Below are 17,337 nucleotides of genomic sequence, written 5' to 3'. Positions count from 1 at the left end.
ATGATGCCCTAAAATGAACCTACGATGCCACAGGTAGTGGCACCGTGAAAAGGGTCCATTTCTAGAGATCTTTCCTCAGAGGGTCCATTTGTAAAAACTATTTTCAATATTAAAGGGTCAAAAAATAAAAATTCCACCTTGTCTTGGGCTGGGTCTAGGACTAATGAATAAGAAAAAAGAAAAATAAGCTGTAATTTACTCCCTCTAGTCCAAAATAAGTATTATTTTGGGTTACGTGCAGTCAACTGTTTTAAACTTTGGTTACAAATTACTTTTTTATGTATTAAGTTTGGATACTTGAAAATAATACTGGTAGATTTTAAAAAAAAAATATTTTTATAATAATATACTTTTACTATATTTTATTAATATATTACAACCAAAAATAGTAGTCAAGTTGTATTTTGAGAACCGTGTCGATATTCAAAATGACACTTATTTTTGGATCGGAGAGAGTAGCATCATACTGTACATATACAAACACACCCGCTGCATGTCTTATTACGCTACATAAATGAAGCAACGCTCGATCATATACATAGGACAAATGATACTCTCGATATGCTGCATGCATTCCTCGCAACGATGAATACAATTCTTCACCTCTCCTGATCAATCGCTGCACACTAGGACTGACAGCCTGGTAGTTTCAGACTCCAACACTGCTTTGCTGTCTTACATGCCCATTTGATCATGCGAACTCTTCCACCTGCGCAATCACAGTCATAAGATGACGTTACAGAGTTGGAAGTCTGAATGCTAGTAACGAATTAAAAGAAAAGCAAATTAATCTACTGTTCTCTTATGAAGCTAGTAAATGATTGGGCACATTTAACAAAGGCAAGAAATGAAGTTGCTGACAGAAAATTAATGCCAGTTGTTATTGTAATATTAAGCGGGTGTTCACCTCTAAAAGGTCAAATAATTTGATACACATTAAAGTAAATTGCACATGGTTGGCGCATCTCGCAAGGCACGTATGTTCGTATTCCTAGAGAATATATTAAGACCTACGCATACTTAATTATGTGAACGTGACAAATTAATTAGCTACCCCATCAAGCACACCAACTGTTGCAAGATGCAGAGATAAGACATCATCTGTTTTCATGCCATTTGCCATCTGTTGCCCAGATATCATCTGTTAATCTATCTCCAAGTCTTGTAAATCCTATTTTCAGTTACGACCATCGACGAGACTGAGATACCAGGTTGTCAAGGGCAGTGAGCCCGAGGGTAGGAGGACCTCGGCTACGTAGATCGTAGCCGCTGTCCGTGATGGCCGGTCGGGTTATACCCCCTTGCCGCCGTTCTTCGTCGGTGGGTTATTTCCCCCTGCCGCCGGCTTAGGTAGAAGAAGAGAGAGGATTAGATGGTAATGTCTTCCTGTATTTCCAAGCGTTTGATTACAGCATATCTATAGCCTCCGGCTCAACAAAAAGAGTAACAAACTCCACTAATTAAGGACTAACCAAAATAGCTAAAAGATCTCTTACTTTCCCTCCTAGCCACTGCTGGAGGCCGTGCCCTGCGTGCTTGCCGTGCGTGCAGCAGCGCGTTCCTGGGCTCGGCGCATGTCACGGGCCCTACGGCGCCTGGTGTACACTTGTTTGAACATGACAGGTTGTCAAGGGCAGTGAGCCCGAGGGTAGGAGGACCTCGGCTACGTAGATCGTAGCCGCTGTCCGTGATGGCCGGTCGGGTTATACCCCCTTGCCGCCGTTCTTCGTCGGTGGGTTATTTCCCCCTGCCGCCGGCTTAGGTAGAAGAAGAGAGAGGATTAGATGGTAATGTCTTCCTGTATTTCCAAGCGTTTGATTACAGCATATCTATAGCCTCCGGCTCAACAAAAAGAGTAACAAACTCCACTAATTAAGGACTAACCAAAATAGCTAAAAGATCTCTTACTTTCCCTCCTAGCCACTGCTGGAGGCCGTGCCCTGCGTGCTTGCCGTGCGTGCAGCAGCGCGTTCCTGGGCTCGGCGCATGTCACGGGCCCTACGGCGCCTGGTGTACACTTGTTTGAACATGACATCTCCCTCCCCGTCGAGAGCCAGCTCGTCCTCGAGCTGGAAGTGGGGGAACTTGGTGCGGAACGGCGCGACGTCTTCCCAGGTTGCTGATGCTGCCGACGTGCCCTTCCATTGGATGAGCACCTGATGTACGCCGCGAGCCAGGCGGTACCGCACCGCGCGCTCGGGTTCTGGGCTAATGGCGCCATGATGCAGGAGCGGCAATGGTGGAGGCGCGGTTGGCGGCGGCCCCTGATACTTCTTGAGCAGCCCCACATGGAATACATTGTGGATGCGGGCGCGGGGAGGAAGCTCCAGCCGGACGGCGACCTCGTTGATGAGTTCGACGACGCGGTACGGCCCGAAGAAGCGCGGCTTCAATTTGCCGCCCACAGCCTGAGGAAGAGACGACGCCGCGCGCTGACGTAGGCGAAGCAGCGCCCAATCACCGACCTGATAGGTGACGTCTCGGTGCGCACGGTCGTAGTGGCGCTTTTGGTACGCCTGTGCCTGCTCCAGACGGTAGCGGATGTCCTCCAGGAACTCCGCGCGCTCCTCCATGCTCTTGGCGACGGCCGGCACCCTGGTTTCCCCGGGTTCATAGGACCGGATGGAAGGAGGATCACGCCCGTAGACCACGCGGAAGGGGGTGTCCCGCAGGGACGTCTGGTAGGCCGTGTTGAAAAGGAACTCCGCCCATGGGAGCCACCGGAGCCACTCGCGCGGCCTGTCTCCTGCCAAGCACCGCAGGTACATGAGGATGACGCGGTTGGCCGACTCGGACTGCCCGTCGGACTGGGGGTGAAACGCCGTGGTCATCTGCAGTTTGGTCCCCATTAGCCGCATCAACTCCTGCCAGAACGTCGACGTGAACACCGTGTCCCGGTCGGAGACCATGGACTGTGGAACACCGTGGAGGCGGACAATGTCGTTGAAGAAAGCCTGGGCGACGGATTCAGCGGAGTACGGGTGTGCCAATGGGATGAAATGGCAGTACTTGCTGAACCGATCCACCACGGTGAGGATCACCGACTTGCCGCGGACCCGTGGCAGCGCCTCCACAAAGTCTAGCGCGACATCAGTCCACACGCCCTGGGGAACCGGCAGTGGAAGAAGGAGACCCGCCGGGTGCTGGTGCTCGGACTTGTAGCGTTGGCAGACTTCACACGTGCGCACCCGTTCCTGCACAACTTGCTTCATGTTAGGAAAATGGAAGTCACGGCGCAGCCGGTGGAGCGTCCGCTGTACGCCTTCGTGTCCGTCCTCATGTATGGCCCCCACAATTTCTTGTAGCAGCGGGGAGTCGGCCGGGATGTACAGCCGCCCGGAAAATTGCACCATGCCGTCCACCAGCGCCCAGGGAGCTGGTCGGGTGCCCGCTGTGATCTCGCCATGGAGAGCGACAAGGGCCGGGTGGTCCAGCTGGGCCTGCCGGAGCTTGGCGATGAAGTCGAAGCGCGGAGCAGAGAGGGCAAGGAGCTCTCCCTCCACGGTATCGCGCCTGGACAGCGCGTCGGCGACGGCGTTCGTCGCGCCTGGCTTGTACTCGACGGAGAAGTCGAAGCCCAGCAGCTTGCCAACCCAGTGGTGCTGCGGAATGGTGGCCAAGCGCTGGTCCAGCAGGTACTTTAAGCTGTAGTGATCCGTCTTGACGGTGAAACGGCGCCCCCAGAGGTATGGCCGCCAGTGGCGCACCGCCTGGACCAAGCCAATGAGCTCACGCTCGTAGGCTGCCAGGGCTTGATGTCGAGGTGCCACCGGTCGGCTGAAGAAGGCGATCGGATGCCCCTCCTGGATAAGGACAGCACCAAACCCGTGGGACGACGCGTCGCACTCGACGACAAAGGGCATGTCGAAGTCCGGCATAGCGAGCACCGGTGCCGAGGTGACCGCCTCCTTGAGGGCGAGGAAGGCCGAGGCAGCCTCAGGACCCCACGCGAAGCCCTCCTTCTTGAGTAGCGCGGTGAGCGGCGCGGCGATGGAGCCGTAGTTGTGGATGAACTTGCGGTAGTATCCCGCGAGCCCAAGGAAGCCGCGCACCGCCCGCGCCGAGCGAGGTACCGGCCAGTCGTGAATGGCCTGCACCTTGGCGGAGTCCATGGCCACCCCCGCCTCCGAGATCGTGTGGCCGAGGTAGGCGACAGAGGTGACCCCGAACGCACACTTGGAGCGCTTGACGAAGAGGGTGTGCCGACGAAGCTCGCTGAGGACGGCGCGGAGGTGACGCAGGTGGTCGGCCCATGACTTGCTGTAGATCAAGATGTCGTCAAAGAAAACAAGTACAAACCGGCGAAGAAATGGGCGCAAGACGTCGTTCATGAGCGCCTGAAATGTGGCCGGGGCGTTGCAGAGTCCGAACGGCATCACCAGGAATTCGTAGAGGCCGTCGTGTGTACGGAACGCCGTCTTGTGAACATCCTCCGGCCTCATGCGCACTTGGTGGTATCCCGAGCGCAAGTCGAGCTTGGTGAAGTACTTGGCGCCATGGAGCTCATCCAAGAGCTCGTCGACGACGGGGATCGGAAACGCGTCCTTGACCGTCACCGCGTTGAGGGCGCGGTAGTCGACGCAGAATCTCCACGAGCCGTCCGGTTTCTTGACGAGAAGGACCGGCGAGGAGAATGCGGAGTCGCTGCGCCGGACGATGCCATTCTCGATCATGGTCTCGCACTGCTTCTCCAGCTCAGTCTTGTGGGCGGTCGGATATCTGTAGGGCCGCACTACCACTGGTGCGGTGTCCGGCTTGAGGATAATGCGGTGCGCTCGGCCACGCGCGGGAGGCAGGCCCTTCGGCTCGGCGAACACGTCGGCGAAGGAGGCAAGCAGCTCGTCGAGGAGGGGCTCCGCCACCGAGGCAGAGTGGATGCACGGCGGTGTTGGCGGTGCGACGCTGCGCCAGCAGACCTGCTGGTCCGCCACCCTGAACTCCATGGTCCCGGCGGCCACGTTCCAGACAATATCACCCAAGGTAGCCAGCCATTGAGTGCCTAGCACCAGGTCATAGCCGGCCAGGGGCATGATGTACAAGTCGACCGCGAACGGCCGGCTGTCGATGACGATGGGCGCCTGGCGCAGAACGCCCGGGCAGGCGATCCGTTCCCCGTTGGCCACGGTCGCAGTCAGCCGAGGCCGGGGCTCGACGGCCAGGCCGGCCCGCTGTGCGGCCACCTCGCCGATGAAGCAGTGGGTGGAGCCCGTGTCGATGAGGGCGATCAACGTGGCCGCGCCCACCTGCACCTCGAGTTGGAGAGTACCGCACACTGGAACGCCGGCGACGGCGTGGAGGGAGTAGACGGGTGCCTCCTCAGCGGGCTCGTCCGCAGCCAGCTCGACGCCGTCGATGTAGAAGATGCGGCGGCAGACTCTGTTGTGGCCGCGTGAGTATGGCTCGTTGCAGTTATAACAGAGGCCGAGGCGGCGCCGTTCCGCCTGCTCCTCCGTCGAGAGGCGCTTGCCCCCGCTGCTTGGTGGTGGTGGTAGCGCCGGTAGTGCCAGGGGCTGCGCCTGGGGTGCTGGCAGTGCCTGGACCGCGGGCGCCGGCCGGATGGGCGCAGGGAGGGCCGCCAAGACGCCTGGACGTTGAGCGGGCGGTGGCCCGAGCGCGCGCTGCGCAGCCTTGCCGGGGGTGGAGTTGAGACGGTCGAGCTCGACCAGTTCCAACGCCCGTGCCAGACTCATGGCTGCCGCGAGGGTCTCCGGCGCGTGGATGCGCACCTGGTGGCTGAGCGGGGGCAGCAAGCCGCCGGTGTAGAGCTGCACCCGCTGGCCTTCCTCGAGCCGGCCCGCGCGAGGGAGAAGCGCCTGGAAGCGGTTGGAGTACTCCTCGACCGTCCCCGTGCGGCGGCACTCGGAGAGCTCGAACAGCGGGGCGGACCGCAGCACCGGGCCGAAACGCAGGTTTAGGAGTTCCTTGAAGCGCCCCCATGGCGGCGTGCCCTCGTCCTCCTGAAGCTGGATGAACCATAGTTGGGCCACATCCTCCAGGTTGAACGACGCCATCCACACCTTCTCCTCCGGCATGGTGCGTTGCTGGCGGAAATACGACTCGCACCGATTGATGAAAATCAGTGGGTCGGACTTGCCGTCGAAACGCGGGAAGTCCATCTTCTGGAACCGCGGGGGGCGATCCGTGTGGTGCTGGCCGTCGTGGTGGGTGCTGGAGTCGGTCGACGAGCCGACCTTCTCCTTCATGCCCGCCATGTCGGTCTGCATCTTCGACATGTCGGTGGTCAGGGACTGGAGCATCTGCATCACATCGGCCATGGTTGGTTGATCGCCATCGCCCATGGTTGACGGTGCGGACGTTGCCGTGGACGAAGAGGAAGGAGATGGAGGCGGCGGCTGGAATGGTGGTGAGGCTGCGGTGGAAGAGGATCGACGAGACTGAGATACCAGGTTGTCAAGGGCAGTGAGCCCGAGGGTAGGAGGACCTCGGCTACGTAGATCGTAGCCGCTGTCCGTGATGGCCGGTCGGGTTATACCCCCTTGCCGCCGTTCTTCGTCGGTGGGTTATTTCCCCCTGCCGCCGGCTTAGGTAGAAGAAGAGAGAGGATTAGATGGTAATGTCTTCCTGTATTTCCAAGCGTTTGATTACAGCATATCTATAGCCTCCGGCTCAACAAAAAGAGTAACAAACTCCACTAATTAAGGACTAACCAAAATAGCTAAAAGATCTCTTACTTTCCCTCCTAGCCACTGCTGGAGGCCGTGCCCTGCGTGCTTGCCGTGCGTGCAGCAGCGCGTTCCTGGGCTCGGCGCATGTCACGGGCCCTACGGCGCCTGGTGTACACTTGTTTGAACATGACACACATATATGTACATAACACCAGCGCAGATTGTTCCAATGCTTATAAATCAAAAGAACAGAAAAAAAGAAGAAGAGAAATTCTCTTCAGAAACTAAATAGTTGGACACATTTAACACAAGTAACAACATAAGTCGCTGGCTGAAAAGTAATTATTTGTATCATAAACAAGTTTTCGATTCTAAACGGACAAATAAACTGACAAATAAACAGAGACACATTAAAGAATGTTGCATGTGCATCTCGCGATATATTACTATTGCTAAAGAATATATTAGGACCTACGCATACTTAATCTATGAATACGACAGATTAGCTACTCATCAAACAAACCGGATGCCTCAACATCATGACAAAACTATAGCAGCAGTGATGCAAGGGATAAGACAGAATCTGTCTTAATATCATCTTCCATCTGTTGGTCAAACTAAACACCTGTCCTTTTAAACTATAAGCTAGTTAATGGATCAATTAACTAAAACAAGATAGCGCAGGCTCACCTGTTATGCCACTTGTGCGTTCCAAGTACCGGTTGGTACAGCCAGCGGGGCACCGTTGCTGTTTGCATGGCCTATCATGAAAAGATAGACGAAAATGATATAGAAAAATCAGAACAACCGAAGATCAAGTGCATCTTCTCTGTTGATTTTGTGATAGAATCCCAACATACTTGCAGGTTGTCGCGTAACGAAAAAGCATGCGCCGATGACAATGTAGCACAGGAGGAGAAGGATTCCCTTCAGATAATGTGAGGTTCCATCCTGAAAAACTCACTAAATTAGTTAGTCTTTTTCTTGGCCCACATAGGGTCAACACAATAAGAAAAAGACTCAACCACATGGAACAAGAAGGGTCACCGTACAATTTCAATTTCGGCGATTACAAAAAAGGAGGCGAGCTCCCTATCCCTCTCTCTTTTACAAATAAAACTGCTGCTAGTTGACTTTAACATGAATTTTCACTAACCGAAATTTATTTTATTGTAAACCAGTTTGAACTTTACATGTTCAAGGATGAGAAAGGTGAGTGTACCTGGAGGGTGAATGCTGTCACTAACACTGAGATGAACAGAGAGCCAGTCTCTAGCAGCTTGAAGTCGAGATCCATTTGAATCCCCGCAATCCAAGCGACAATGACACTCAGTGGTATCTGTCACATTTAGCATATATATAATGGTACAATTATTCCACCATGATTAGCTTGTTTAAACGAATAAAATTAGAAGACTTTTACGGTACACCTAAATGAGTGCATGCCGTCCATTTCCTTCATCCGGTGGTTTAGATTGACCCAATAATATTCTATCGCCCACCAGTATCATGGGTATCATTAAAGAGTATCATGAGTATCATAAGAGTAGAATTGAAAAAAAAAACCATGATAAACTTGTAAATTATATGTTTAATTAGAGAAGGTTAAAATGTTAGTTTATTCCTCGGATAAGCTTTCACTTGTTCTGTTCATTTCATTTATTAGGGTTTCCACCCTCCGTCGGCTGGTATGAGTGACGAAGGTCCGAAGTCCGGTCAGTCAATGACGTAATTACCCCTAAGGATACTAAGATAATTACAATAATACCTACTAAAATGAACGATTGGATCACAACAATGATACTCTTCACCATTTAGTATCATAGTGTACTGTAAAGATTCTCTAAAATTAATCAGAACGGAGGATGTGTACGTGTCACTAACTCAGTGGTACCTGTCACATTTAGCATATATATAATGATACAATTATTCCACCATGATTAGCTTGTTTAAACGAATAAAATTAATCAGAACGGGAGATGTGTACGTGTCACTAGTGATACCCACCACAAACATGGAGATCTGGGTTGCCGACCCCAAAGCAACTCCGAGGGTGATGTCCTGTATTGTATCAACAGCGAATTAAAAACTCTGAATGATTGGGCTAGTTTCATGGCTCCGTGCATGGACATGTCAGAAAACCACACAAGAGGAATTTGGTATGTATTGCATGTGTAGTGTACCAGCTTGTTCTTGAGTGCAAAAATGATGGCGCCGGCGTGCTCTGCCGCGTTCCCGACGATCGGGAGCAGGATGATGCTGATGAAGCTCACTGACAACCCCCAGGATAGCGAGGTAGGCTGGCGATGCATGCGAGATTGATGTAGCTCATGTTAGTGCTTATTTAGCTAAGAGTACCGGAGGACACCACATAACCAAATGAATGATCTGTATACCTCAATTGTGCCAACGACGTACTCGGACAGAATGGAGATCAGCACGGTCATGAACGCCAGCCAGAAGAACCCGCTCGCGAGCCCGAGGACTGGTGTCTCCTCAACCTCGCCGTCATCCTCGACCTACACCACAGACATACTTTGATCAACCAATGCTATAACTAGGCCACTTACGACGTTACGAGACAAGCAATTCTTTCTTGTTTCCAATTTGATGACACACATATATGCAACGTACTTACCTCCTGTGGCTCGAAGAGCTGGCTGTGTGTCTTGAGCTGGAAGAAGAGGTAGGCGACGTAGGCGAGCAGCATGACGATGCTGCATGCGCGGGAGAGCTCCAGCCCCGTGGTGGCCGCGGCCACGGCGTGCTCACCGGCGCCCACAGCGTAGCGCAGCATCAGCGGCAGCGATTGGCACAGCAAGCCGAGGATGAGGAGCCCGGTGCTCACGTCCGATTGTTTCTGCGAGCAGAAACCAGAGCATTCGTAAAACATTAATTGCGTCAAGTTGATGCATGATCGGGCGTAGTGCAGTGCGCACGTACCCTGTCGTAGGGCTGGTCGGCGCCGAGGTTGACGATGCCGCCGCAGAAGAGGGAGGTGCCGAGCACGAGCAGCAGGTTGGAGAGGACGGAGCCGAGGAGGGAGCACTTGACCACCTCGATCTTCCCCCGCATGAGCGCGAACAGCGCGATGATGAGCTCCGTCGCGTTGCCGCACGTCGCGTTCAGGAGGCCGCCCACTGCAGTTCCATTCAGAGACGAATTGAGTTTTTACAGTTAAGTGGCATATATTTGAGATTATTATTCTTGCCGTGATTTAGCATTATATTTCGCTGCTCATCTAATACATTAATTTGCAAGGCCAAACTAGTTATAGACTGACGAAGTGTCACACTGTTCACTTTGAAAAGTTGAGCAGACACCATACAGTTTGGGCATCCGTGACTTACAAGTTGGACCGGTGTACAGTGCGATTTGCCTGCAGAAATTACAGCAAAACGGAAAAAATCAGCATACAAACCGCTAAATAAAACAAATTAAAGAGGAAAAAAAAGGAAAAAGTTACTTATGTGTAATCTGTGATGACGAGTATCGAGCAACCAAACGAAGAACTTACTCGGTGAGGAAGCTGACTCGCTCCGCGAGAGGAATGAGGCCGAGTAGACTCAGCGAGAACACCCACACCTGTCAAGTTCGATTCCAATTTTAGCCAAGGTTAAAGTAACACACATGTAGTACGTGCGTCCATTGCTTGAACTAAAATGGCGCAAACCTTTTTTTACCTCTGATGGAGGTAACTTAACACACATGTTTGTTGTGGCAGGCAGGTAAGTAAGGTAGCTATGTACTTATAAATGTGATGTTATCTCACTCGCATCACCAAACTCAAAAAAAAAAAAAAAAAAAGATTGTCAGCAAGATTCCCCAAAACCACCAAACTCCAGAAAACAAGGTCCGCCTCCGCCGCTTTGCGATTGCAGCCTGTCCTCCCGCTCCGTCTCTCTCCGACGTCCCCACTCCGCGTGGCTTGTCGGACTTACACCCACTACGCTAGTACAGCATATAGGTGACTGAGCGATAATCATCATTAGCGACGGTTATGGTATCTATTAATTTTGTTATATTATTAATAATAAAATATTATCTGTCACTAATGACGAATTATAATTGAGATATGTCACTACAACATATTTTTTATGATCTGAATATGCCTATTACTCATTATTGTGATCATTATTAGTGATATATGTATGTAACACCCGTTATTAGGAGCCGCGGCCACTCGTTTGTGAGAACCTTGCACGCCAAACTGCAGGTGTTTGCTAGCAAGATGCCAAAGGCGCTGCTGCAAGCACAGATTCCAGACGTACTGCAAAGTCGTAAGGCCGGGGTTCCGTGCACGGATTCGAATAATTTGCGTTTTCTAAAACCGGTCGGAAGAAAAGAAAAAAAAACATGACATGATTATCCGAAACTAGATAGGCGCCCCATCTGGCCTGTTTACTTGTCACTCTTTAACACTATTTTTTCGTTTGCAGATTCTTATACGTTGCCAAATAATTCAAGCAATAAGGATCTTCTTATGTAAGGTAAAGATTCAAGAGTATTTTAATCGTATTGGTACGAGAAGTCATGTGGAGTAGCTACTAGTGATTGTGCTGTGGTAAAAAATAGATGACAAGTAAATGAGAACTATGGGGTACTCCTAATATATATCGGACATGACCCAAACAAAAACTAAGCAGCATGGCCAAAAAAAAAAGACCAAAACATAACCTTGCATGCATGGTTCATGTGCTGTTTAGTTTGTTGCTAGTCAAACTGTCGGTCATTCCTCAACACCTTACACTTTTTGTATTTAAAAATGCCTGGAATACTGTGCTTCTGCTACAGTACAGCCATCGTGCGATGGAGTCGAGCTGTGAGGAAGGAAAACAAAATCTATTGGATCTTTCACACAGAGAATTTTTTAAGACTTTAATCATGTTATTTTTTTTATGTAACAGTTGACGTGTGTAGATAAGAGAAAGGAGAGGAAAGGGGTCTTTCAAGGATCGGATACTATAAAATTCGCTTTGGTTAGTAAGCCCCCATGTGGCCGCAATTGAAGCCGCAGGATTGGACAGGCAACGTGAAGAAGCAGCAGCAACGGCCGGAGGGAGATGGAGTAATGAGGCAAGTTGATGATCATCATCAAAGAGAGAAGAAGGAGAGAGACAAGAAAGCGGTCAGATCGAATACAGCATCAGACGAAGGCGAAGGGAATGTCGTCACGCTCCCATCCCCGTCTTGTTGGTTTCCTACCCTACCCATCTGATCTTTCTCGATCCATCACCAACATGGCACCATGGCGTGGCAGCATCGATCGAACTTATCGATCAAGCGGTGGCAGATCGATTCACGCCATTGGAACACAGGCCGTAAGCACGCAAGGAGACGACGGACGGGTATGGGTACCTGTCCGTAGTGCGCGCACTGGGCGGCGATGGCGAGCGGGACGGCGGGGAAGAGGACGGCGAGCTTGGTGCCAAGGAACACCTCCTGCAGGTTGGCCAGCACGGGCCGCAGCGGCGCGAACGGCACCTTGCGCACCAGCGACGCGTCCGACTTCTTCCGCAGCGACGACGACGACATGCTGTGAGCCGTCCGCGCGTGCGCCGAGTGCCCGTGCGCGCCGTGCCGCGCCTGCCGCAGGCCCCCGGCATCCGGCAGCAGCAGCTGCTTCCTCCCGGCCTCCACCACCACCACCGTCGCCGCCTCCATGGCCACGAGAGCTCGCGCTGTCGCTGCTGCTGTGCTCACGCACGCACGTTCTTCGTGAGAGGGGAGGGGAGTACACCGTGGGAGCCTGAGAGCGCAGCGGCGGATATATATGGGGCAGGGAGAGGTGAAATGAGAAGCGGCGGCAATGATTGCCCCTGGTTGGATCTGAATTATTGATGGATCGATCAAGATCGCCGAGATGAATATCTTTTTGAGGAGTTTTAATTTGTATTTAGAAACAGGGCTAGTTTGATATATTTATATACTGTATATAATTTGCAGATATGCTAGCAACACGTACGATATTCTAGGAGATAAACAAGCATCGAAACGGCAATGTGCGTTTGCTAGCGGGAAGGAAAGAATGATTGACCGACAGTGATGCAGCCGCATTCATGATTGCGGGTGCCGATGGGGAAAGATGGCCGGGGCAGGCAGCCGAGGAAGCTTCGCGGAAGCTTCCCTCCGGACACAGGCAGTTGCCGCCGCTGCTGCCGCGCCACGCCACGCGAGCCCGGCCTCCTTCCCTCACCAGTCACTTGGCTGCTCTGCTCGGTTCCGTGTTGGCGCTCATGTCTGTTTGGCGCCCCTTGTCCGGTTGCGCCCCGGCTGTTCCGGGCCCGACCCGATGCGGCACGCACGATCCACCCCCGTCCATGCTGCCCGATCGGGTCCGTTTTGAGCGGCGGAAGGCTGGCAGGGCAGGGTGTGGTCACGGTGGGATGGGGAGAAGCAGCGGTGACCGCGACGGGTGATTCTTTTGGCTTAAAAAAAGCTACCCGACGTACGGAGGCGTGGAACCATAACGTACATATGTAGGAGTATGTGCGCGCGCCAGATAAGTTGTACGGGTGGTTATGTGGTGGTCCGGACGTCGATCGGTAGTCAAAGATTACGAAAAAATACGAATTTGTATAATATATTTGAGCATATTTATTGATATAGATAATAAATTATTGTATTTACGGATCTAGCATCTGTATTTGGTACACGGCGTGTCGAAAATCATTTTTCGGTACGTAGTGTACCGAAATTTGGCACATAGTGTGCCGAAAATCACTTGTATTAGGCACACAATATGTCGAATACATGGAACAGTGTGTATTCGGCACAGGGTATGCTGAAATACACTTTTTCGGTAACCGTGTGCCGTCACGTCATATTGTGTCACGCTTTACTTTTTCTTTTCTTTTCGCTTTTGCTTTTTGCTTTATGCTGTCGGTCGGCTGTCTTTCTGCCATTTTTCATCATGCGCGGCTATAAAATGGTTCCCAACGTAGTCCATCTTCTGCATTCGTGCAGAGCGAGCGCGAGCAGAGCGAGTTGGCTGCGTGAGCAGAGCAGCAGGTGAGCGCGAGCGCGAGCAGCATTTGAAGCAGCAGCCTAGCGCGAGCAGGAGTAGAGCAGCAGCGCGTGAAGAGGACATCTGTCACACCCGGTTTTAACGGCCAAAACCAAGTGCGGCTTATGTGTGCCCAGAAAATTTAACACACATAAGGACGTCATAGGTGAAGTAACAAAAGTAATACTTTATTTATTTAAACGTTCACCTCTTATAATAAAATACTTTACCTAAGCAAATCTCAAGATTTAAACTAAACGACATCATCTAAACGACGGCAGCGGAACGAAAGCATTGGCGACCAAAACTCCACAGGCACTGACTGGAAGATACGCTCCTTAGAACACCAGGTCGTCGTCTTGGAAATCATCAAAGTCTTCCACTGAGCAGCATATGTTTTTGGTAGGAGAAAGCAAGGGTGAGTACATAATGTACTCAGCAAGTGTGGAAAAATAATGACATGCAGGCTTATATCAAGAGTAGGCTGACACAAGGTATTATTTGCGTAAATGCGAGTAATGAAAACGCATTTGGACTCAAAAGCATTAGACATGTATTAAATGAACGCAACCCAACAATCCATCAACTAGTATACAAGGTTCCCCACCCTGCATATCACAACCGTCTAGTACTTCCCGTACTACGACCAAACCACAACACCTAGTACTCCCTGTACCAGAGTCAAGACCAAACCACCATCTAATCATGTGAGGATCCAAGTCTCTCATATCCGTGAGCACGGCTGTTATAACAGTTTTACACTCTGCAGAGGTTGTCCAACTTTACCCACGAGTCAGTGAATTCCATGTTGCCGTGTTTGCAAGACACTTAACACACGCCAGTGGTGTGCTGCCAAGAATCACTGTATGACACTTTCCACTAACCAGAGACTAATCCAGTGCATGTCTGCCCACTAGGTTTCACCGCCAGGCTTTACACAAGCAAAGCTCCTACCCAGAAGCCCCCTTTTGTGCTGACCCAACGCACACTGGACAGACTCTAATCAGTATGTCACACTTTACCCATATCAGCCTCGTGGTTGGTACGTTACTTCTTGGGTTGTCGCTCCACGAACCGGTCCTTACTTAGGTTACTTGAGCAAACACTAAACCAATGTCATAACCATGATAACCATTACCAACATCCCTATGCTCAAGACCTAAGGTTTCATGTTGCTAAAACATTATCATATTAACCATCATTACTGCATATGTTCATTAGTCAAAATTATGACACTTCCCAATATCCCAAAAGCAAGGCTAAGCAATCTACCCACAAAAGACTCCTAACCATAACCCATCTAGGTTCCAAGGGATGATAAAGGAATATCTAGGGAAAACCTTAACATAGGTGACTACCCATCATATTGACAAACACTGCATGCAATTTTGTAAAACAAAATAGTTTAAAAACATAGGTTCAATATGATCAAGAACACTTGCCTTCTCCTTGCTGCTGCTCAGTGTATTCTTGCTCCTGGTCTTGCTGTTCTTCAAGTTGATCCGGGACGTTATCGGCTAATCGCATAATTACCGGCAAATAAACAAACAAGATACACTCAGAACAGAGCACAAAACAAAAGAACAACGAGATAAAAACTGGCTAAAAAGAAAGAGCATTGAAAAACGAATCCATCGACGTAAGAATCGTTTAAATCTGAGTTAGCGGCGCCTGAGAGGTAGCGGCGGCGCATGGCCGGGATTCTCGCCGAAATCGGCTCCAGCTAACCGGCGGCGACGACGAGCGGCGAAATCCGAAGAGGGAAGCACGGCGGATCCGTTTTAGGGCTTACCTTGGGTAGGGCGGCACGGGATTTGCGGGGCACTGCAGGACTCCAAGGTGGCGTCGATCTCCTATTCGGACACGACGGCGCGGCAGAGTTCGACTCGGAGATGATAGATCTGACCGGCGGGTCCCACACGGCGGTGACACAGGCAAAAGCGGCGTTGGCGGGGGCGTCTTCAGCGGCGGGCGGCAGCACGGCGCTTGGCTGGCTCGGGCGCGCGGCGTGGGTTGCTGAGCTGGAGCAGGGGCACGGCCTAGGCGGGAGAGGAAAGCCGGGGCGGCTGGGCCAAGGCTGAAGTGTTAGGCCGAAAAGGAGAAAGACAGCCCGAGAGTGGTTTTAATCTTTTTTTCTTTTTTATAAGAATTCAAATCCAAATTCAAATTCAAAAACCAGGCAAAATCTCTTCAAATAAATTCATAAAAAATTCAAATAAAATACTACTTGCCTAATTCTGCATGAATGCAAAATATTCACTTATATCCTATGTCATTTTCTTTTTCTTTCATATAAAGTAGGGTTTTCTCTCTTTTAAAATAAAATATTTAAATTCATTTGAACTTTAACAAATATTAAGAAAAATTTGGAATTAGAAAAATTAGGGTGTTACAACATCCTTCCACAATAGTAAGTATGTAGATTATGTATGTACGTAATATTTATATTAGAAAATGTAATTAGAATAAGTAGAGTATTTATTCCGTTCGAATACATTGGTTAAATGGTATTAAGTTGATAAAATAGAGTAGGTATAATATTTATATATTTTATGATGTCGTAATAGAATCTACTATAGTATAATAGTAATTTTGATTCTAGATTATGTATGTACTTAATATTTAGATTAGAAAATGTAATTAGAGAAAGTATAATGTAATTAGAGAAAGTATAGTATTTATTCCATTCAAATACATTGATAAAATGGTATTAAGTTGATAAAATAGAGTAGGTATAATATTTGCATATTTTATGATCTCGTAATAGAATCTACTATAGTGTAACAGTAATTTTGTACGTAGATTATGTATGTACTTAATATTTAGATTAGAAAATGTAATTAGAGGAAGTAGAGTATTTATTCCATTCGAATACATTGGTTAAATTATATTAAGTTGATAAAATAGAGTAGGTATACTACATACATCAAAGTAGTTATTTACCTATTTACGTTTGTTTAGTAGAGACGTTATGACTATCTATATTTATTATAGAGAACGTCCCGCTGTTTTGTATGGGAGGCTCGTATCAATTCAGAACTGCTAGCACATAGAGAGGACGGTTGAGCTACCTACTGATCTAGAAGGCTTAAAATCACATGTTATAAGCCTTTTGCGTGTCAACCAGCAGTCCTATAATGTTGTCCTAGAGGATGTGCGGCCACGGCTTGTGCCAAATAGCTCGATCATTGTCCATACATTGTTCGATTTGAGAAGGAACAATGCATGGGCTTTGTACTCACGCAAGGCATTGGAGGAGAACTTTGAAATGGGAGTGTACGTAAACATAGTATGACGACTGGTGCAAGATGAAGCAGTGCCTAGCGTGGAAGGATCAGACCATCATATGATGCATGATGAGGAGGGAGGGTATGTCGTGGAGGGCACTTCTGGTACAGAGGGACCTGAAGTGGACCATGGTGAGGTAGATACAGGGTGCATGGATGATGAAGCCGATGGTAGCGGGGATGAAGGAGGTGCTGACAATGATGATTTGGTGCCGGCGATCTAATACTTTTTTGGTGCTGGGCTGCTAGATTGTACCATCGTTGAGTATAACACCCTATCTAACTGGGGATACCAGAATAGCAACATCCAGGTGAGACAACAGTTTTGAAACAGGGAGGAGGTTATCTACTTTATCAGCAACTATGCTGTAATCACAAGAAGGGACCACAAGTGCGCCCGGTCTAACCCTACGAAGTA

General features: G+C 49.8%; 1 protein-coding gene across 1 annotated transcript; it reads right to left on the bottom strand.

The window, feature by feature from the left end:
* Positions 1–418: 418 nt before the first annotated feature.
* LOC133913721 (vacuolar cation/proton exchanger 1a-like) lies at positions 419–12,373 on the bottom strand. Its single transcript, XM_062356949.1, has 12 exons — positions 11,985–12,373; positions 10,144–10,211; positions 9,977–10,005; positions 9,570–9,766; positions 9,265–9,486; positions 9,023–9,145; positions 8,810–8,926; positions 8,634–8,687; positions 7,849–7,965; positions 7,487–7,577; positions 7,317–7,387; positions 419–709 (listed from the first exon to the last, which is right to left on the bottom strand). The coding sequence occupies exons 1-11, from the start codon at positions 12,288–12,290 to the stop codon at positions 7,320–7,322; spliced, it is 1,392 nt and encodes a 463-aa protein (XP_062212933.1). The 5' UTR covers positions 12,291–12,373; the 3' UTR covers positions 419–709; positions 7,317–7,319.
* Between the last annotated feature and the right edge of the window lie 4,964 nt (positions 12,374–17,337).

Source organism: Phragmites australis, chromosome 1 (assembly GCF_958298935.1).
Source record: "Phragmites australis chromosome 1, lpPhrAust1.1, whole genome shotgun sequence".
Taxonomy (NCBI): Eukaryota; Viridiplantae; Streptophyta; class Magnoliopsida; order Poales; family Poaceae; genus Phragmites; species Phragmites australis.
Note: the sequence above shows the minus strand (reverse complement) of the source record. Positions and strands in the feature narration are given on the sequence as shown.

Coding starts and splice junctions, on each gene's coding strand:
- LOC133913721 (XM_062356949.1), bottom strand. CDS start 12,290: ATGGAGGCGGCGACGGTGGTGGTGGTGGAGGCCGGGAGGAAGCAGCTG. Junction 8,688..8,809: donor TTGCACTCAAGAACAAGCTG/GTACACTACACA, acceptor GATACAATACAG/GACATCACCCTCGGAGTTGC. Junction 7,578..7,848: donor TGACAGCATTCACCCTCCAG/GTACACTCACCT, acceptor TGAGTTTTTCAG/GATGGAACCTCACATTATCT.